General features: G+C 42.5%; 1 protein-coding gene across 1 annotated transcript in view; it reads right to left on the bottom strand.

The window, feature by feature from the left end:
- The window catches only part of LOC125152970 (zinc finger protein 345-like), an 80,312-nt gene that overhangs the window by 16,512 nt on the left and 40,537 nt on the right, over positions 1-23,263 (bottom strand). Inside the window, exons 3-5 of the mRNA XM_047835729.1 lie at positions 5,819-5,962; positions 2,237-2,363; positions 1,659-1,754 (exon numbers count right to left, since the gene is read on the bottom strand). Of these exons, the coding sequence (XP_047691685.1) occupies positions 1,659-1,754; positions 2,237-2,363; positions 5,819-5,833 (238 nt within the window). The 5' untranslated portion in view covers positions 5,834-5,962. The remainder of the gene's footprint in view (positions 1-1,658; positions 1,755-2,236; positions 2,364-5,818; positions 5,963-23,263) is intronic.

Raw genomic sequence — 23,263 nt, 5'->3', positions numbered from 1 at the left:
ATGCTCTTTCTCTCTCTCTCAAAATAAAATAAACTTAAAAAAAATTTTTTTAAATAGATGAATTTTTAAAAGGCAACCTTCTATATAACTGTAATTTTAAACTATGACTGTGTACCCCTAAGAAAATAGCATTTCCAATTACTGGTAGGACTTCCTCAATGGTAAAATGAAAAACAGTATTCATTAAAAGCAACCATGTAAAGTTCTAATGAAGAATATTATGAATAAGCACTGAAAAGACATTAAAAAATTGTATTATGTTATTAGAATATTCCTCCTCTTACACAGAATGTGAGGCTATAATCCATTCTTTAGAACCAAGCAGACAAAATAAACCTATTTGTAAATAATGAAACCACCAGAGCTGTAAAATATGTTGACAATCACTTTATGAAAAATAAATATTGGGGATTAAATTCAGAAACATTCTGAGGAGAGTAGAAGAGAAACCTATAATTGGTTATTTTTTACTGAAGTAAAATTACATTATAAAAAAAGCTTTTTAAAATATGGCAATTTTACTAATTATCCACCTTACTTCTTATAAGCATATGCCAATGGCCTATCAGAACTTTTGATCTAAAAATTCAGAGATTAACAGAGCGCCTGGGTGGCTCAGTCGGTTGAGTGTCCAACTTCAACTCAGGTCATGATCTCATGGTTTGTGGGGCTGAGCCCCACATCTGGCTCTGCGCTGACGGCTCAGAGCCTGAAGCCTGCTTCAGATTCTGTGTCTCCCTCTCTCTCAAAAATAAATAAACATTAAGGGAAAAAAAAAGGCTTTTTAAATTTAGTGATTAATCTCATATATAACTAATCAGAAAACGATAACACAAATGACAAAATCACAAGAACTTATCATATAAAATAAAATTATAAAATGATGCAATTATTAAGAAATATGGTGATAATTGAGAGACTTTATGATAGGCTGTGAGTTCTAAGCTCTAAATGTTGGAGCTCCCCTAGGGCATTAATTTCTGTAGGAATTCTGGGATACACATAGATGCATTAAATTATTTCACCATTGAGGAATGGAATGCAGAGTGAAAATTCCTAATTTTAGTTAACAGAAAGACAAATGAACTTTTGACGTGAAATAAAGGATTAGATTTTCTTATTTTAGGGAGGTGCTTTGTGTTCTGATGAAATTACTGAGTCTCAGTTTTGTATGATTAAGATTAAAGCCTCCATAACATTGGAAAGGTTAAACAAGAAAACATGTGGTATCTGTCTCCAGCGTTCTTGGAGTTTATGCACCAAACCCCAATATGGCCACCACTATCCTGACACACTTCTCACATGAGGCAAAACAGAACCTAGAAATAGCTTAGAATAGAGTTCGTCAGAAATATGGAAACTTCCCCAGGGCCCTCAAAGCAATGGAGAAGCTCTCAGAATATGCAGGCCCTCACACTCCAAGGGGAGTCTCCTCCTGGCCCTCACTGTGGACATGATGGACCATCACTGGAGCTGAAGGAGAATTCTCAAAGAATGTAAGAGCCGGAGATGTTAGATAGCAGATGGCTCGCTGTGAGAGACCTAAAACTAGCTAATTTCCATTCAAGGAGAGCTGCTCAAACCACATTTTAAGGCCTATCTTCCTCCCTCACGACTGGTCCTCACCTCTGTCATCTGCTTCACTCATCCCCACCTACCTGGGGGTGTGGCTATGGTTTCCTTTTCGTTCACATCACACAGCTCCTTCTTTTCCTCCAAAAACATGACCAGGTCTGGCTTTGACACAGCAAGACCTGTTTATTAGAGAAAAGGAACAGAGTATTGACGGGGATTCTAACTTTCGACCCACTATTGTGCTCAGCGGACGAGAGAGGCCACTGTGTAGAATTTTAGGAAATGATTTTCCAAAAGCCATTGCCCACAAGTCCCTTTACAGCATGCAGGAAGGATTTCCAATGTTCAGATCTTGACCTCCACTTCCAAATACTAGATACAATAAGAAGGAGAACTTGGAGTTAAACATGTGGGAGGTACCATTTTATGCCATTCAATGTTTACAATTGCCGCTAATTTACAGAAATGAAGATCTTACATGAAAGGGGAGGCTAAAGCTGAAAAGGAAACATCAGGAAGGTATTTCTCTACATCTACAAACCCCTACTTCTTTCCCTCACTGCAGGGATCTGAATCCCAGTCATGCAAAGAGGAAGCTTTTTCAAAGGAAGGAGCAAAACCCTGAGTGTGGTTTGGGAAGTCTGGAAGGAGTTATCCTCACCCAAGAAAAGGAGGTGTCCGTAGTTCTCTAACATCACATCCCTGTACAGTTCCCACTGAACGACGTTCAGGAATCCCCACTCGTCCTGAGAGAATTCTATGGCCACATCCCTGAACGTCAGCAGTTCCTGCAATGAATACCACAGTTACCAAGTGACCACAGGCAGAGGTCATAATGGTACCTAAGATGAAAGGGGGAGTTAATGTCACCAGCTGGACCCCAAGACCTGACTTTCACTGCTTACCTGCTTGTTCCCACTGACCTTAATCCCTCAATTTCCTTTACCTCTTCTTTCTACCATCTTCTACTTCAGGCAAAACCCCCCATGGGCTCAGTCTCCTATGGGAAAACAGAAAGTATCCAACAAAAGGTAATGACTGCCCCGAGGAAGAGCTTGGGCTGGCCCAATATGAACCCAGCCCCTGACTCACACCTATTGCAGATGGACTAAAGAGTAACCCAAGGAGTGACAGTTGCCATTACTCACCTCTACATATGAGGGCAAGGCTCTCCTTTCTCAATATCCACCCTAATCTTAAATAAAAGGAAACTGTTCCCCATTCCTCAGTGAGCCTCTGCTCTGGAAATTATTCCCTTTCTCCTAATTTGCTGAAAATCAAGTTTCCTTTATGTGACAACCCCAGCTGGTGTAGTTTCTCTCTGTGAGTCAGCAAAGAATGAACTCATGTTAGTAGTTATATTAGGAGAGCTGGTTCTGGCCTAGGAGAATTTCTCGCTTTATGCAGTGATTTTTAAGACAGTAATATGTTCTCATGTATTCTCTAATTTTGAGATAACAGGCTGGTATATGATTCACAAAAACATTGTAAACACTGTGTGTTTACCCAAGAGGATTTGTGAAATCAAGGCATCAATACAGGAATACTCATTTTTAAATACTGCATTTGTATCATATAGAAGCTGTGTCTATTTCTTAGATGGAAAGTTTGAGTGGGTTACAAATATGCTTACCAAATTCTAAGGTGAATGAGAATTTCACTACAGTGTATTAAAGATCTTGTTAAAATGCAGGTTCCGTTCAGGACTTTTGCGGTGGTATCTGAGTCTGCATTTCTAACAAGGCATTAGCCTTTGGGCCAAGGGATACATTTTTGAATAACAAAGGTAGAACTCCAAGGCAAGAATTCTTGGAGGACTGGTAACTGAATGGGTTTTATGGCAATTACAGGTTCTACTAGAATAGCAAGAAAGCCAACAATTTTTTCTGAGCATTTCATACTTAACAGTGAGCATCTAAGTTTCTCGTAAACTAATGAAATATAAATAATAATACTCTAAGAGAACAAACTCGTTATTCTTTTATTTTCATGGAGTATTTTGTCAAACATCCAATATACAGAAGGGATCAGGTTGTAACCCAAGTTATCTGCCCTACAAGTTATCTGCCCTACAGTTGATCTAAAATGACACACAGGTCAGTATACAGAGAGGACCCTATAAAATTGTTCATAAAGGTGTCAAACCTGAGGAGTATGGAAACAAGCAATCCACACAAAATTGATGTACCTTTTTACATTTCCTGCACACATCCATACATTTATTTAGAAACTAATTAAATACACATTAAAAATGACAGAGTAGAAAACGGTCATGGTGACTTAAACATTTTCAATGAAAATAAAACTCATCTCTTTGTGCCTGACAATGCTTCTTTTATTCACAACGGCAACACGAACACACAGAATGAAATAATTGTTATATCTGAGTCCAGTATGGTGATGGATAGAAGCAGTAAACTGTTCACCGTTAGCCCAGAAAGCTGCTCTCTAGCCTGCATAGATTCCTTAAGGATCAAATACGTGCTGGTTGCTGCATTCTTACAGGGTCTCGTGGCTGCTTATACATCTCATCGATGGCTAGTATCCAAATGAATGAGAAGCACCAGAAAAATCTTGCAAAAGTAGCTTTCCAAGTAGAAATTCCAAGAAACACTGATGATCTAATACTCCCGTGTTCCCTCCCACTCGAGCACTTTGCAGATAACCCCCAGCTGCATACAGCCAACCTGCAGCTCTTTCTGCCCAAGGTTCCTGTTCCCAAGCTACTGAAATATAATTAGTAACATGCACCATAAAATGTCTCAAGAATTGTTTCTTGACAGTTGTGCTCAAGGATCCCACAACATAGTATTTCACCGAAGACTTTTCCGAAGACTTTTGTTTCAATCCTCCTTTTTGATCTATTTCATGATTTTAAGACACTCAAACATGTTAATTCTGTGGTTCTTCTTTTGCTGAAAACACAAAGTAAATAGAAGAGGATGCCTGGGACAAGAGCATAGAGTAAAATAGAAGCCTACAGGACGGAGGTCTGACTGAATTAGAACCTCCATTCCCAGAAGTCACTATCTCTACTACACAAGTGTGTAAACTGAGGCGATGTGGGTGGGCCCGGGAACCAGAAGTCAAGAAGAATTCTTGAGACACAGTCATTACAAAAAGCTGCTTCCATTAAAGCATGGGGACAGGAACTGCACTGAGACAGTGAAGAGAAATAATCGTCTACTTTTAAGTTCTGGGGATGAAAGAAGCTTGTACAGGAATTTTCACATGTTAAAGAGGACTTAAGGGATCCTGAAGGTCTTGCTATTGTCAAGCTAAGGTTGTTGTTGTTTTTTGCCTCTACCTGCAAGTTGCCAGGAAATTTTATTGTATCTACGTTTTTTCCACCTTTGTTCTCCTTAACAGAAACTACAAGCAAAGAGAAACTCAGGAGAAAAAAGTTTCCAGTTTAAATGTGATGGTTTCTGCACATCGCTCAGCAAATCCATCTAAGGTCCCTTAGGAATGAAACGAGGGAATATGTGAATGAAATCTGGTGGAGAACACCACGCCAAGTTAAATGACGGAACATCAGCTGTAAGGAAACGATTTGATGTGTCCGAAGGTCACATGATCACTGGCGTGTTCTTGTGGCTCCCTAACAGTAAATCAGAAGATAAATCTAATTATGAAAAAAACCAGTGGATTTAATCCCAATTTCAATCACATATCGTTTCCATGTCCTATAATACCTGGTATATTTTAAATACAGTAGCTTTTTCACATTCTAAAGACCAAGCCTGCCCTTTTTTATTTGCAGAAGTCTCGGAGTTATTCTGGGCCTCATATCCATCTTGTATTTATGTTCATTTTCTTAGTCTGGGATCTACAGAGCTGATAAAGCATCCAAAGTGGACCTAAATGGGAAGTGTTTTTTTTTCCTTGACTGAAATACCAGGGCCAGACCCCATCAGCAATAGGAATTTTGAACTCCCCAATTTCCCCTGGGGATCTGTCACAAGGAATATTTTCAATACTTGCAGGACTTTAACTCCAAGTGACAACTGTCGAGGCCCTCCTGGAACCCAGGTCGCAAAGGGGACAGAGAAGGCTCTGGGATATAGAGGAACAGTGTTCTAAAGACCTAAACTTGAGTATGATTTTTGAAAAGGTTTAAAAAATCAGGTGAAAACAAAGCAGAAATATCAGGACAAGAGGAACCAACATTTGCAATTTCTAAAAGCACAGAATTTCAGGAGAGAAAGAGGACGCGGCTTCTGACGTGGGACGCCAGGCTTACCTGAGAACTGGCCATTTTCTTCTTCTTCCACCTCGTCCGCTAGATTTCTTGCTCGGTTGATTTCAGTGATGAAATCACGGTTGCATCAGGAAGAAAATGCCTTTAAAGCCACCAACACAGCCTCTTCACCAGTTAACTGCACGCCTGCAGGCAGGACATTGTAATGCAAAAACGGCCCAACTTCCTAGTCCTTTGTGTCCTGAGCTATTCAGGAACTCTGAGCTCCCACTTGGAGACCTAGCTCTGAGTTTCCCCTTCTCTGCTTGCAGGGGGCCTCTTCTCCCACAGACACCCCCAAATTAGACTGCAGCATGGGAACGTGTGCTGCACGGACCTCACCCTCCCCAACTCCTACAGAGGAGACCCCATTACCTCTCCTTTAGCCAAAGCCTGCACTCAACGTTCATAAATTAATGGGAAGCCGCCCCGCGTAACCCTGGCCTCATTCTGAATCACCTGATGCAGTTAATTAAAATAACAGTTGGGAGGCGCGCCAGGGTGGCTCCGTGGGTTCAGCCTCCAACTCCTGATTTCGGCTCAGGTCATGATCCCAGGGTCGTGGGATCCAGCCGGTTGTGGGTTGCACGCGGAGCAGGGAGCCTGCTTAAGATTCTCTCTAGCTCTGTCCCTCCCCCACTCACGCTGTCTCTCTCGCTCTCTCTCTCTCGCTCTAAATTAAGAAAAAATAAAAAATAAAAAAAAAACACTTGGGGCGCCTGGAGACTCAGCTGTTTAGCGTCCCGCTCTTAATTTCAGCTCAGATCATGATGCCAGAGTGGTGGGATTGAGCCACGCGTCGGTCTCAGCTCGGAGCGTGGAGCCTGCTTAACATTCTCTCTCGCCCTCTGCCCCTAACACCCCCGCCTGCGCATGCGCTCTCTCCCCTCCCTTAAAAAAAATACCGTGCGTGTATAAAAATAAAACAAATAAAAAATCGCTATCCTTCCCACCCACACCAATTGACAGAATAGGAGGGGGAGGGCAGCTGATACCTTTTTTCAAACTCCACACGTGACCCTATTGGGAAGCATTTGAGGAGGTGACCAAGCAAAAATCAGTAACCATGGGTATTGTTGTCACCCAGATTTAAATCCACGCCCCCTCCACTGATCAGAGTTTCTGGAGATTTACACATTCTCCCTCTTTTCTCTACACGGAGGGAGACACTCATTCAAATGCAGCCTCCCCTTATACATGCAAATGCCTCTTACAAAAGGAAATTTACACCAGGTTTCAGAGCTTTTCATTTGTCTGCTGGATCTTTAAAATAACCAGCCGAGAATAATCCTTAGGGCAAAGAGACATATTTTGTGCTGACAAAATGCTTCACCCCCCCCCCCTTCAGTAGGGAAGTGTTTATTTTCCTAAGTCACTGCCAGTTTTCCAAAGCGAACGTGTATTTTCCACTCCCATCAGTAACACACGGGAATTCTAAATCCTCCCAATTTTCGTGTTAATTTGGGGTTATCCTTTTTCCTTTATTTTAGCCTTTCCAGAAAATATTCAGGGCTTTCTCACTGTAAAATATGAAGTGATCTTACTACAGCTGTCGAATACGCTTAAAAGCATAATGCTGAACAAAAATCAAAATGACTGCATTAAAGCATCAGTAAGTCTTGACATTAAACGAAATACCAATTTTTTCCTCTCTTCCACAAACCTCCCCTCCTCCCTTTTCATTTAGCCTTTTTCTTCAGGAAGCCGGTACCACCCAGAAAACCTGATGAACAAGGCAGGCAACACAAACAATTCCTGTCGAAACCGGATGGATCCTGTATTTCCCTACAAACCCCCAGCCCCTGCCTCTGGGTGGGCTTGCAGCTCTGAAGGCCCTAGCCAGCCTCAGCCTCCTCAGCCTCCCAAAGCAAGAAGCTACTGTTCCCAAACTCTGTCTTCACGCTATTATTTTTGACTCTGAAGCACAGAGGTCAGTTTTTGAAAACAGAATGAATGTGGAGAGGAAAACATTTTTCTCCATCTGTTCTCTCTTCTTTGGTGGGTCTAATAATTGCAATGATGTAAGACAGGTTCACAAAGGAAAAAAACTAATTTCTTAATTATGGGAACCTCAAAGATACCAGGCTCAAACACAGGCAGCTGATGCTTATATGCCATTTTGAATTAAGCAGAAGGGGGTAGGGATTTAGAATTTCAACAAGGTGGAAATACATTCACAGGAAAAAGAAAACAAATTATTTGTTACACGTTTGCCATGCCAGGCAAGCAATTATTTATGATATAAAAAGTTAATCTCAAAAAAAAAAAAGTTAATCTCTGGTATTAGCTCTTTTCCTGGTAGAGAGGTCCCTCATCTAATTTATTCTTGGGATGTATATCAGCCTCAGAAATAAAGGAAATCCTTCCTTATGCAGCAACAAAATAAACTCAAAGCACCTTTTCTCAAGTTAAATAAGCCACACACAGAAAAATATATACTGTAGGAAATCACATATATGTGGAATCTAAAAGAGACAAAAATTATAAAAGATTAGCATGTTCGTTGCCAGGGGCTGAGGACGGGGAAATACTCGGACATTGATTCAACTGGTCCAAGATTTACTTAATGCAGGATGAGTAAGCACTGCACGTTTAACATCTCGATGACCAGAGCTCATACTAGTGTGTTGTATGCTTGAAATTTGCTAGGAGAGGCTATCGAAGTGTTCTCACTGATGTGGAGAACAAAGGCAAAAGAAAAAATACTATTTTCTTACGACTCACAGCCCACTGACAAGTCGTTGAGACGGGCAGAGTGGCTTTTCCTCCAGGAACTCACCTGCCTCAATGTGGACACTTTGCCAAGGGCAAAAGGCAACCTTTGTGTGACGTTAGCCCCACTCCAGGATCCTGTAAATTCTCCTTCAACACATAAAAACCCTTTTGGAACCTTCCTTTATCTCTACTCCCCAAGTCATATGGTAGCAATTACCCTCCAAGCTTATGGCCCACTGATATACATCTGAAGGGTCTCATGACTGAGGCTTCACTAGACAGTAATAAATGACCTTTTCCTAATAACATCTAGACCCTCAAGTTCCTTGAAACCTTGCTTCCAAATTCCTCAGAGACTTAGGCTGTCCCTAACCCCCTCCCAACTTGAAAGTATATCCTCAGCCACTCCTACTAACCTCAGTGCAGCTCTTTCTGCCCACAGGTCCTATCCCCAAGCTTTATTAAAACCACACTCTTTGCACTGAAGACCAGAATTCTTTCTTGTCTGTTCACTCCCGAACCCCAACATTTTCATAGCATCACCACACACACACACACACACACACACACACACACACACACAGAGAAAATAGTTTTTTTTTTTTTTAATGTTTTACTTTTATTTTTGAGACAGAGAGAGACAGAGTGTGAGCAGGGGAGGAACAGAGAGAGAGCAAGACACAATCTGAAGCAGGCTCCAGGCTGTCAGCACAGAGCCTGACGCGGGGCTCGAACTCACAAACCATGAGATCATTACCTGAGCCAAAGTCAGACCCTCAACCGACTGAGCCACCCAGGTGCCCCCACACAGAAAATCTTAATTGTGGGAGGTATGGGATGTTTATTAGATCTTTTGTGGTAATGACTTTGTAAGCAGGACCCAAGGGTGCAGGAGCACCTCATTCCAGTGGCCCCAGACAGACCCAGTTCTGCCACTCATGGCTGACCAAATCCAAGGGCAAGACAGAGGACTTTTGCTGCCTCAATTTTGACCTCAAACTTCCTCACTGGGTTCTTTCCAGCTTGTCTCCTGGCTCAGGAGGAAGGCCCTGAGGACGAAGTATCCCTCAGGGGAACTGGAACTACCCCTCAAGCCACAAGCACTGCCCTGAGCCAAAAGACCCCACCCTGGACTGACTCCCAGACAATGACAGATTTAACCTTCACTGTCAACCTGCAGGCACCCACTCACTTTTGCCCCCCTGTTTCCCTTATATAAACCTGGAAGTATTTCTAGCACATTGGACACAATCTGAGACATTAGTCAGCCATCTTCCCAGTGTCTGCCTCCCTGAAATAACTTCCTTTGTCTCACCACCTCTCATCTCTCTGCCTTTGGATTTTGTCAGGAGCAAGTGACCAAACCTGATCTGATTGGGACCCTGGAGACACGTGCTCTTGCACCCCATCCCTGAACGCCAGCTAACAGCAGAGCAATAAGTGGTGGCAAAACCAGAAAGGGATTTTCGTCAGGGAGGCCAACACCGAGAAGGCAGTACACGGACATCTCAAACACGGTCTCCAAATTACCGGAATAATCCTCAACCTTGAAAAAGGAAATAGATCCTTTCAAATTAAACAACACACTTCAAATGTGAGGACATTATGCTAAGTGAAATAAATGAATGAGACACACAGACACTGAATCTACTAACGTGACTAACCTAATGGAGTGAACCTCATGAAAAAAGGAAGGAATGAAGGAAGGGAGAAAACAAGGAATGTGGCAACAAAAAAGTAAGAAAGGAACAAAATGTAATTGCCTGGGGTTTAGAATAGATACAAATGTGGAAGGGGGCGTCTGGGTGGCTCAGTAGGTTAAGCATCCAACTCCTGGTTTCAGCTCATGTCATGATCTCAGGGTTCATGGGTTTGAGAGCTGCATCGGGATCTGTGAGGATAGTGATCTGTGAGCCTGTCTGGGATTCTCTCTCTCTCTCTGCCCCTCCCTGGTTCATGCGTGCTCTCCCTCTCTCTCTCTCAAAATAAATAGATTAAAACAAAAAAAAAAAGATACAAATGTGGAAGTAGTTGTGTAACTGGTATTCAGTTTCATTTTTGTAAGACGAGAAATTCAAAGGGATTCATTTTGTAATAATGTAAATATTCTTAACACCACAGTTCAAAATGGTTAAAAAGATAAATTTCAGGACTTAGGTTTTCAACCACAATTAAGAGTAAAATATACGAGCGCCTGGGTGGCTCAGTCAGTTAAGATCCGACTGAGCATCCAACTTCGGCTCAGGTCATGATCTCATGGTTCGTGAGTTCAAGCCCCACATTGGGCTCTGTGCTGACAGCTCAGAGCCTGGGGCCTGCTTTGGATTCTCTCTCTCTCTCTCTCTCTCTCTCTCTCTCTCTCTCCCTCCCTCCCTCCCTCCCTCCCTCCCTCTCTGCCCCTCTCCTGCTTGTACTCTCTCTCTCTCTCTCTCAAAAATAAATAAACATTAAAAAAAAAAAGTAAAATATAAAACCTAAAGCTGAAGGGAGTGTGGGTGGCTCAGTGGGTTAAGCATCTGACTCCTGGTTTCAGCTCAGGTCATGATCCCATGGTGCCTGAGATGTAGCCCCAGATTGGGCTCTGTGCTGACAGTACAGAGCCTGCTTGGGATTCTCTCTCTCCCTCTCTCTCTCTCTCTTTCTCAATCCCTCTCTGTATCTCTCTGGCATGCACGCATACTCTCTGTCTCTAAAAAACTAAACATAAAAAAAAAAACAAAACCCAAAACCTAAAGTTGATACAACCAAGTTGAGTTTTAAAACATTACCTTCAATTCAAGAAGTTATTTCTCTCACAAAAGTCATATACGTTCATCCATAAATACATAATGAACAAAACAACCACTGACCCACTAACCAAGAGAAAGAAACAAGGTGAGTCATGAGCAAAGAATGTATGGGTAATATTTATATAGAAAAATACATAACTTTATTGGGAATTGATATATAGCGGATTTCAATTTGATTTAAACCCTACACTGTGGTAAAATGCACTGAGTTGAAAACTTATGCACAAACATAAAACATAGATAAAAAAAAAACAAAAAAAATTAATTCATGTTATGGAACCTATCATACAAAAGAAAGCATTGTTCAGGAATTCTAAAACAAAAATCAGACAAATTTTAGACCTTGAAATTCTGCATAAAACCAATGTTTTAGGTGCACTTGGGTGGCTCTGTAGATTGAGCGTCCCACCCTTGATTTCAGCTCAGTTCATGATCCCACCAGGCTCCAATGATGGAGCCCATGTAAAATTCTCTCCCTCCCTTTGCCCCTCCCCACGCTCATGCAGGCTCGCTCCCTCTCTCTGCTATGGGGCAGAATAGTGTAATATTATGCAAAGGCGCTGAATGAAACAACCTAGTGTATTTGGAACATAAACATGAAGCAATAGTTAAGTTTTGAAAGAATAACAAACCTTCAAGGACATATTTTTAAAGTTTATTTCTTTAGTGTGTGTGTGTGAGAGAGAGAGAGAACAGAAGTAGGGAGGGGCAGAGAGAGAAGGGGAGAATCCTAAGCAAGCTCCACACTGTCCGCGCAGGTCCTGATGCGTGGCTCAAACCAATCAGATCATGACCTGAGCCGAAATCAAGAGTCAGACACCTAACCGATGGAGCCACCCAGGCACCCCCAAAAACACTTTAAAACGGAATTGTTATCTCTAAGGAACTGTTTAGAACCACACGTGTTATCCAAAATACTCTGTAAGGTTTTAAATTCACAAATCATGCATTTGCGGGGCGCCTGGCTGGCTCAGTTGGTTAAGTGTCTGAATCTTGGTTTCAGCTCAGGTTATGATCTCACGGTTTGTGGGTTCAAGCCCCACATCTGGCTCTGCGTTGACAGTGCAGAATCTGCCTGGGATTCTCTCTCTGTCCCTCTCCCACTCTCGCTCTTTTGTTCAAAATAAATAAACTTAAAAAAAGAAAGAAAGGAAAAGTTGGATAAAAAAGAGCTGAAGGTACCTTAGGCTCTTAAATTTGTAACATTCATTTTTCCAATGTCCTGGTTCCTTACATTAATTGTGGAAGCAAGGCTTCTAGTTTTGTTTAGGGGTATTCATTTGCTGGATTGAATACTGAAAATTTTAGCCATCTTTTCTCTAAGGGTGAGAACAAATTGGTCTGCAAAGTTCATAATGTCCAGTTCCATCTTGGTCCTTGTAACTAAAAAAGAAAGATCCTGGATCAGTCCATTTATATAACATAGTTAAATACTACTATATGGGTGAATTCCACATCTAAAGACCAGAATTTTGTTTAAAGAAACGTTGGACTTGGAAACAATCATCAAAACTAAAAGGAAACTGATGGAATGGGAGAAGATATTTGCAAATGACATTTTAGATAAAGGGTTAGTATCCAAAATCTATAAAGAACTTATCAAGCTCACCACACAACAAATAATCCAGTGAAAAAAATGGGCAAAAGACATGAATAGACACTTTTCCAAAGAAGACATCCAGATGGCCAACCAACATATGAAAAGATGTTCAACATCACTCATCATCCGGGAAATACAAATCAAAACCTCACACCTGTCAGAATGGCTAAAATCAACAACTCAGGAAACAGCAGGTACTGGCAAGGACGTGGAGAAGGGGAACCCTCTTGCACTCCTGGTGGGAATGCATATTGCTACATACATATATATTCGGCAATCAAAAAGAATGAAATCTTGTCATTTGCAACAATATGGATGGAACTAGAGTTATGCTAAGCAAAATAAGTCACTCAGAAAAAGATAAATATCCTATGATTTCACTCATGTGGAATTTAAGAAACAGAACAGATAAACATAGGGGAAGGGAAGGAAAAAGAAGATAAAAACAGAGGAAGGCAAAGGACAAGTGACTCTTAAATACAGAAAATTAAGTGAGGGTTGCTGGAGGGGTGTTGGGTGGGGGGATGGGCTAAATGGGTGATGGGTATAAAGAAGGGCACTTGATGGGATGAGCACTGGGTGTTATAAGTGATGAATCACTAAATTCTGCTATTAAGATCAAAAAAAGAAAAAAAATCACAATTCCCTCTTAATTACAGAGAACAAACAGGGTTAATGGAGGGAGGTGGGTGCGAAATCTGTTAGATGGGTGATGGGCATGAAGGAGGGCACTTGTTATGACAAGCACTGGATATTGTATGTTAAGTGATAAACCACTGAATTCTATTCCTGAAACCAATATTCCACTGTATGTTAACTAAATAGGGTTTAAATGCTGGGGAGGAGAGGGAAGGAAAGAGGAGAGGTAGGGGAAGGGAAGGGAGGGGAAGGGGGAGGAGGAGGGATAAGTGAAGGGAAGATGGGGGGGGATGAGAGGGGAAAAGAAGGGAGGGGAAGGGAAGGGGAGGGGAGGGGAGGGGAGGGGAGGAAGTTAGACTTCATTGTAATCATCATGAAGGGATTCATAGGGCTTTTGTGTACAAGACTGAATTTTGTTCCGATCCACAGGATTGGGAAAAGCCATTATAATTGATAGGTGGGGTCTTCCAGGGACGCTTCTAACATCTTGCCTAAAGTTAGCAGTCTTTCTTTAGGCCCTATTTATGATGCTCCCACTGGATGTTCCCATCCAGTGTATGGCCTGGCCCTCACCAATAACCAGGTTGTTGAGAAACCTGGTTGGGAAGGCTGGATCACCATGTTAAATTCTTCACCAATTATGGGCATCCTCAGTCACTTTAGGGAATTCTTTCACTGTGGCTCCAAGTTCAGCCTTACTCCAGAGAACGTAAGAAACTTTGGGTCGACCTAGGTCCTCAGAGGACTCATCTTTAAAGGGGCAGGTTTTAACAGGTTCATGAGAGGAGGCAGCAGAGTGAACTTCAGAGGAAAAGAAAGGTGCTGCAGCAAAGGGATGGAAGGAGAGTGGAGATGTGGAAGGGAGAGGACACAGGAAGATGGTACTGGAGGTGGGGCCTGAGCACAAGTGGCTTCCTAGTTAGTATCTGTTGACATCGCAGGTGGGGGAGAAGACTAAAAATCAGCAACTCTTTTTTATCCTTTTAATTGTTTGCTTACCTTATTTCATTGAAAAATTATATATATGTTAGAATGAGGCAATATTACATTCTTGATAGGGTTTGGAACCTTCAAAATACAAAAGTAGAAATCCTATTCCGTCTTGTTGATTTCAGAATCATAGTTGTGCAACTCAGCTTTGATTAAAGTAACTTTGGAAAGTTCAAAGAATCCAGTAATGGCGACCAGAGTTCTCAATTACCTCTGGTTAAATCCGTCCAGATGCCCAAGCAGAAGGAAAGTATTTTTTATTTCTTTTTTTGAGAGAGAGTGAGAGAGGTGGGGGAGTGGAGTTTGAGCCAGGGGCAGATACAGAGGTAGACAGAGAATCCAAAGTGGTCTCCACACTGACAGCAAAGAGCTGGATGCAAGGTTCGAACTCGAGAACCATGAGGTCATGACCTGAGCTGAAGTCAGACGCTTAACCCACTGAGCCACCCAGGTGCTCCAGAAAGTATTTTTTAAGCATAAGGAAGGTGTCTATTCCTTCGGCTGGAATAGAGGAGTAGCACCCATGAGCAAGATCAAGTCCACCCCTTCCTGTTGGGTCTGCAGACGACTACCAGTGGTATGGAGAGAGAGCTCCTCCTGCCAAACCCCCCGACTCTATTTTAGTGAGGTATCCCATTGCCAATTTTCACAGTCGGAAAGGAAAATCTGCTTCTTTCAGGAGACTGGCAAGTGGTGAATATGTTGGACTTATGTCCAAAGACTATCTACAAAGTCACACAGCAAGCAGGGAGTTTCTAAGGGGGAGGCACACGGAACTAATGAGCACTGACGTGCAGGGGAAGAATGCTATAGCGCTGAATGATTCTCAATATGATCTCCAGACTTGCTGGCATCAGAAAAGGCCACTGCCTACCATGGTCAAGTTTGATCTTCTAGGAACTTGGGGTTCCTTGTCTCCCAGGCATCAGTGGTCTGTTGAAATCTCAAAGAAGCTACAATTAGTCAAGGTATAAGCTAGCGAGCATAGGTCAGTGGGTTATATGTGTGCAGCCACTGTAGTGCTTAGAACAGTTATAGTCTGAGAAAGACTGTATTTGGACAATAACATAGATACGTTATTAAGTGTTCATTAAGCTCTCACTCTATGCACACACACAGGTTACATGGTGCTGTGCTGGGAACCTCAGGAACATGTATGTGAGTTAATCTTCATCATACTTTTGGGCTTGATAATAGGTGTCCCATATTTCCCCAGAATACAGATGCTGGGCCCTGCCTTTCTGTTTGTTTTGTTTTTTCCTTAACACTGATTATATAAGACTGGAGCAAAATATGGATTAGAGGAAGATACAAAAGCCTGAACTGGAACTTAAGAAGTTCAGACTGTTGACTAAGAATGAAATTGGCGGGGCAGTTGCATAGCTCAGTCAGTTGAGCATCTGACTTTGACTCAGGTCATGATCTTGGGGCTTGTGTGTTCAAGCCCCGCATCAGGCTCTCTGCTGTCAGCTGGAGACTGGAGCCTGCTTCGGAACCTGTGTCTCCCTTTCTCTCTGCCCCTCCCCTGCTCATGCTCTGTCTCTCTCCCCCTCTCAAAAAAAAATAAATATTTTTTAAAAAAATTTTTTAAAGAATCAAATTGCCATGAGATAGACCCGGAGAACGTAAAATCTGAACTGTATGTACAGAGATTCCACACACACGTAAAAATTGCAAAGACTGACAAAATAAATTAATACGTATTTGAGGAGAAGAAGAAAAGTAGGAGCCTGGGACTTTAAAGAGAAGGCAGGAGATGAAAGATGAAAGAGAGGAAATATTTGGTAAACAAATATTCTCTGAGCCACTCAAAAACAAATAGGGCATAGAGGACTTTGCTCCAACGGGCCATACTAGGTTCCTCGCTGTTAATCACACCTAGTTGATGTCACAGTATATTTGTGTGTGGTGACAGCAATCATCCTGGGGCAGTTTCTCTATCTAAATTCTTTTTAGGCAATGAAGCGGGAGATAAAGACATTTCCTGAATCTGTTGGAGGCAGATTGCTTTTTAACTCAAAATGAGCTTTCTGCCAAAGCGGCCTGTCATGGGGCAGCCTGGGCTTGATCCATACAAACTGGAGGATATTGTGTGGAATTAAATACAGCACACAGAAAGAAAAAAAGAATACTGCATGAAATCATATAGAATCTTTAAAAAGTTCAAATCATCAAAGCAAGGATTAGAGTATTAAAAATGTTGAGATAGTGGTCCAATGAAAATGTGAAAGTTAGGGACGCCTGGGTGGCTCAGTCGGTTAAGCATCCAACTTTAGCTCAGGTCATGATCTCGTGGTCCACGGATTTCAGCCCTGCATCAAGCTCTGTGCTGACAGCTCAGAGCCTGGAGCCTGCTTCGGATTCTGTGTCGCCCACTCTCTCTGCCCCTCCCCCACTCACGCTGTCTCTCTCATTCTCAAAAATGGATGTTAAGAAAAAAAAAAAAAGAGAAAGGAGGGGCGCCTGGGTGGCTCAGTCGGTTAGGCGTCCGACTTCAGCTCAGGTCACGATCTCACGGTCCATGAGTTCGAGCCCCGCGTTGGGCTCTGGGCTGATGATGGCCCAGAGCCTGGAGCCTGCTTCCGATTCTGTGTCTCCCTCTCTCTCTGACCCTCCCTCGTTCATGCTGTCTCTCTCTGTCTCAAAAATAAATAAACGTTAAAAAAAAAAAAATTAAAAAAAAAAAAAGGAAAGAAAATGAGAAAGTAGTGGGAACCGTCACTAAAATGGAGTCAGGAAGTTTCAGCAGGGGGAGCTCTCAAACCCTATCACTCATAGTCAATGGCAGATCCAAAGAGAAGGTCTTGACCTTCCACAAACTTGACCTTGGAGGTAGCTTATACTCTACTATTCCAGCCACAGGAAGAGATGTTTTTCTCATTTCTCCCAGCCAACAGCTCAACCAATGAAAACCCACTGTCCTTCAAAATACCAATTTAGTCTAAAGGACTTTGAGTTTATAACAGACTTCCCAACTTACTCCTGTCTCTTCAAAAAAGCATGTCTCTTGTTTCTTCCTTGGACCTGCCTATGGTTTTGCCACAGCCCATACATATATCCTTAATTACAATTCTTTGTTATTCCCAAATAAACCCTTCTCCTGCTGGTAAAATAACTGGTAGGTTTTTTTCTTTTTTTTAATGTTAATTTATTTGTGTGTGAGAGAGAGAGGGGCAGCACAAGGGGGTAGGGGCAGAGAGAGAGGGAAACACGGAATCTGAAGCAGGCTCCAGGCTCTGAGCTGTCAGCACAGAGCCCGAAGCGGGATTGAACTCACACCCCTCGAGATCATGACCTGAGCCGAAGTTGGACGCTTAACCGACTGAGCCACCCAGGCGCCCCAGTAATATTCATTTTTGAAGTTAAATGTTACAAGGTTCACTCATGCTGATGAGTAAGTAGTGGACTTCTCCTGTAACAGCAGAGTGACTATAATGTATTGGACACTTGTAACTTGCTAGGAGAGAGCATCTAAAGTGTCCTCGGCACACACAGAAAATTCTTCACTCTGTGGGCTGAGGGATAGGCTCATTAGGTGGATTGTGGTAATCGTTCTGTAGGCAGATAAGGTTAGGGGTCTACAGAAAAAGGAAGACAAGGCATAGATTTCCTAACATAAGACAAGTCCCTTTAGACCCCCAGATCTATACCAGCACTACTTACCCAAAGCACATGTTTAGTGAACGTCCTGGGATATGTCAAAATTGCAGAAAAGTAGACATCAGTAGTTAATGATTTTAAGGCAGCCAAATGTAAAAACAAATATGCACTACCAGGCCAGGAGATAGTCTAGTCATAACAGAGATAATAAACCCACGGCAAAACTTCCACTGCTGTTTCCAAAGTAAAGATGGGCTTCACACACATTCTTGAATGGTTTTGGGGGAATTAAACCCCTCTGAGCATCCAAATACCAGACTGAAAGAGCCACAGAATGGATGATGACCACCCATGGTGGCCCTGTGACTTCAATCAACCAGGATCTGGACTCTTGCCAACGTGGGATGACTTTTGAGTGAGCGTATACTAAAATGTCCTTTGCCAGGCCCCTTCATAAATATGCATATGCCACTAGCTTAAAACTTCCCCCAAGTCTTTTGTCTGGGGGAGTCACCATTTTAGGAAATGTCCTTGGGGTTCTCCTTATTTGTTGCAAGGAAAACCTGTCTTTTTCCTATTCTTTGGCTTGGTGGTGTCTTTTGGCTCAACCCCCACCAAAAGGTGAAACCACATTCGGGTTACAATTTAAGAATATATACGGATATTTACTTTCTAAACCTTCAACAATAACTGGATATTCAAGAATGGAAAAGAAGATGCTGAAAGAGGAAACACAAGAAGCAGAGAATTTAATAAAAAGGACAGAAACTTAGGCACCAAAATATGTAGTTCTCTGTTCCTATATATCTGCACTTGGGTTTCAGCAAAAAGTGAGTACTTACTTTGCAGTTGGGAATAGGCAGCCAAGCAAATTTCTGATCTCCTTTAATCTGTTTGTGTGAAGGTAGAGCCCAGAGTGGGGCCAGACCTGGAAAATTTTCAGAAGGTAGATCTGGGTGGGGCTATGGGGGATAAAGGTTCTAGGCTTCTATCTCCCTGCTTATGGTATATTTCCAGTTCTGTCTTCCTGACTTTGTATAGGGGACAATGACATTTTAAGAGCTGCCCTAAAATGTGCTCCTGTTGATTATTTTGAAATTAAAGACACTTACGAAACAGCCTACACCTGGGGCACCTGGGTGGCTCAGTGGGTTGAGTGTCTGACTTGGGCTCAGGTCATGATCTCACTGTTCATGGGTTTGAGCCCCACATCAGGCTCTGTGCTGACAGCTCAGAGCCTGGAGCCTGCTTTGGACTCTGTGTGTGTCTCTCTCTCTGCCCTTCCCTGCTCGTGCTCTATTTCTTTCTCTCTCTCAAAAATAAATAAACATCAAAAAAAATTAAAAAGAAAAGAAACAGCCTATGCAAAAAGAACACTGACTCACATTTAATGGCAAAACAGAAACATCAGTCTCCATGTAATAGATACCTTTCCAGCACCAAGAGGTTAAGAAACATTCTGTCACCAAAGACAGAAAAGAGCTGAGGTCTGCATAAACAAACCTTACTTTTCATTAATTGATTACTACTACACAATTTCCATTTAATTCCTTACTACCTGAAGGCCAAAACAGCGGTTTCCTTTATGCTGTCAAATCCTCACAGACTTATTGTCTCTTTCTCTACGAAGTATAAAAACTATTTGCATTGGTTATTTCTATGGGTTTCAATTTCATTATTGGGCTTTTATGCACATGTAATTAAACTTTGAGATTTTTGTCTCCTATGACTGGTCTCAGTCAATTTGATTCTTAGACCAGCTAAAAGAACCCTGAATGGTAAAGGAAAATTATTTCTCCCCAACAACGTTTTCCCTAAAGTCCTAAATAACTTAAAGTGCAGGGTTGAATATCTGTTCAAGCCCATCTATAAAGAATTAGCAATCTATCTGCATACATGATGAAATTCTTTTCCATCTGGGTTAAGTACATTCTAAATTTGATCACCTTTTTTTAACACCTTGTTTCAGTGCCAAAGGTGATGGCCATTGAGTCACATCCTGGGACACACTGGAGGTAAAAATGGTCACTTTCAATGACGAGTTTGTGTCCATTCGTGCTAAAGGCGATTTTGCTTTCAGTGGCTACAGGAGAGCTCTGGTTAATAAGATGGAGGAGAAGTGTCTACAGAGGCAGGACTTCCCTGAATTTATTAGAAATGACCTCAAATCAAAATTTGTATGTACTATCAGACTCTTTCCTTATTCCTTCTTAATGCATGAGATACAGTTTGATGCCTGATGGTGGGTAATCCTATTGAGGCCATGAGAAATCAAGGATAAACACAGGGATGCCCAGGTGCGTCAGTCAGTGAAACATCTGACACTGGTTCAGGTCATCATCCCACCGATTGTGAGTTCGAGTCCTGTATTGGGTGCACTCAGCCCCACACTGGGTGAGCCCCCCTTGGGATAAGTCCCACTTCTCTCTCTCTCCCTCCCTCTGCATGTCGCTCAATTGCTCCCTCTCTTTCTTATTTAATACAAGTGTTACTCTTTTCTTGGTATAGCTGAACAGAAACTAACAGCTACAAAATGAAATTATTATATTTTCATTCTATCAATGTTAAATGTGAGCACCACCTGCTACCCACCACCATCATAATATTGGTTTAAACAACTCAGAAATTATTTCCACTCCATACCCAACATGTGTAAGGGCAGCAAGAGCTGTGAAGGAACATGGAGATTTCTGGCCCAAGATTGGGTGCGCCGTTTGAAGCAGAAATGCTCACTGCCTGCTCCTCAACTAATCGGTCCCTGGCACAGAGCCCAGACCATGAGACGATACGAATCACGGGGCTGAGTGGGAGTGAAGGACACACCTGCCAGCAACGTCTGCATCACTGGAAGGTCATCCATCTACAGCGAATTAAACCTATGTTGGGGTTATGCACCTGGCATACTGGTGCTCTATGGAACCACTGCACTCACCTTGCTGATTCTGCCTGTTACAGTGTCCAGGAGGCTTCCTCATCTCTACCATGTGACATTTTCTTTTTTTTTTTTATTTAAAAAAAAATTTTTTTTAACGTTTATTTTTGAGACAGAGAGAGAGTATGAACAGGGGAGGGGCAGAGAGAGAGGGAGACACAGAATCTGAAACAGGCTCCAGGCTCTGAGCTGTCAGCACAGAGCCCGACGCGGGGCTCGAACTCACCGACCGTGAGATCGTGACCTGAGCGAAGTCGGACGCTTAACCGACCAAGCCACCCAGGCGCCCCTGCCATGTGACATTTTCAAGACATGTCCACGGTATTCCCATCATCCAATACCCCGCTTACTATCCACTGTCACTAATCTAGGCATGAGAAAGTTCAGTAATCGGTCACTTGACAGCATCTGGCCCTCAGTAACATCCAGGAATTCATTTAAGTTATGAAGAAAACAGGGCACCTGGCTGACTCAGTAGAGCACACAACTCTTGATCTTGGGGTTGTGAGTTTGACCCCTACATTGGATGTAGATAGAGATTACTTAAAATCTTTAGGGGCGCCTAGGCTGGCTCAGTGGGTTAAGCATCCGACTTCGGCTCAGCTCATCTCATGGTTCGTGGGTTCAAGCCCCTCATCAGGCTCTGCACTAGCAGTGTGAAGCCTGCTTAGGATTCTCTCTCTCTGCCCCTCTCTCACTTGCGTTCTCTCTCTCAAAACAGATAAAACTTAAAAAAAAAAAATGTGAGCCCTGGTTAAACTTTTTCTCAGATAAACAGCATTGGTCTGATCTCTCTCCATTTATAAAGGCCCTGGTACGTTTTTAGGTTTGAGTCCTCACTGATGTGGTTTGAAGTGTTGGGGATGGAGCCAGTGGCCAAGAAAGAAATCTTGAGTTGTCTTTGGTGCAAAAAGTTGTTTTCATTAAAGCACGGGGACAGGACCCATGGGTAGAAAGAGCTGCACCGGGGTTGATGGGTGACTGATTATATACGTCCAGGTTGGAAGGGGGTTAGGGATAGCATTAAGTCTCTAAAGAATTTTGGAAGCAAGGTTTCTAGGACCTTGAGGTAGCTAGCTGCTGTTAGGAAAAAAGGTCATTTACCACTGTTTAGTAAAAACTCAGTCATAAGACCCTTCAGATGTATATCAGGGGGTCATAAGCTTGGAAGATAATTGCCAACATAGATCTTGGGGTGGGGGTGGAGATAAAGGAAGCTTCCAAAGGAACTGTTATATGTTAAAGTGGACTTACAGGGGGGTGCTTGAGTGGCTCAGTCGGTTAAGTATATGACTTCGGATCAGGTCATGATCTCATGGTTCGTGAGTTCGAGCCCCGCGTCGGGCTCTGTGCTGACAGCTCAGAGCCTGAAGCCTGCTTCAGATTCTGTGTCTCCCTCTCTCTCTGCCCTCCCCTGCTCGCACTCTGTCTCTGTCTCTCAAAAATGAATAAACGTTAAAAAAAACCTTTTTTTAAAAAAATAGACTTACAGAATCCTGCGGGGGCGGGGGGTGGGGGAGGGGGCAGATAATGTTAAGCTACAATTCTCTTTTTCCCTTAGCAAAGTGTCAACATCAAGGCAGCTGAACTCGTAGAATAATGTCGCTCTGCTTGTTTCAAGGACTTGTCAAGGGGCTGTGGGCAGTGAAGAAATTTTTTAATTGCCTTTGTTTCCCCCATTACTCCCCCTTAACAATCTTTACCCTTAAATCTGTGATGAGGGTGGAAGGTCTCATCTTCTGTAGCTTCTTCCTGCCAAATAAGGGACGTAGAGATGTCCCTACCTATGAGTCAACACTGGTCAGCTGGGGACTTATATATATATATAGGAGTTACAAAAGCCAGAGGCAGCTGAGTCCAAGGGAGACCGCATGTATGGACCTTCCCGAGTGGAAAGGATCATCTGCCAGATTGAAGCTATGGCAGTCAAAGAGCCTGGGCACCAGGTGGAGGAGAGACATGGGAAAAAAAAAAATCAACAAAACCTGATTAGAACACCAACAAGAAAAAGCAGCTCAAAAAAGAGTCCTTTGATAGTTGACATAAATCTTCTTCGAATCCAAGAGTTTGACCAATCGTTAAAGGAAAGAGAGGGATCATTTAAAGGGCCAACTTGAGCATTCACATCTGTTAGAAACCCAGAAATACGTTTGTAGTAATCTGGAATGTATGCCCAGCACTGT

Source organism: Prionailurus viverrinus, chromosome E2 (genome assembly GCF_022837055.1).
Source record: "Prionailurus viverrinus isolate Anna chromosome E2, UM_Priviv_1.0, whole genome shotgun sequence".
Classification (NCBI taxonomy): domain Eukaryota; kingdom Metazoa; phylum Chordata; class Mammalia; order Carnivora; family Felidae; genus Prionailurus; species Prionailurus viverrinus.
This window is presented reverse-complemented; position numbering and strand designations above follow the sequence as displayed.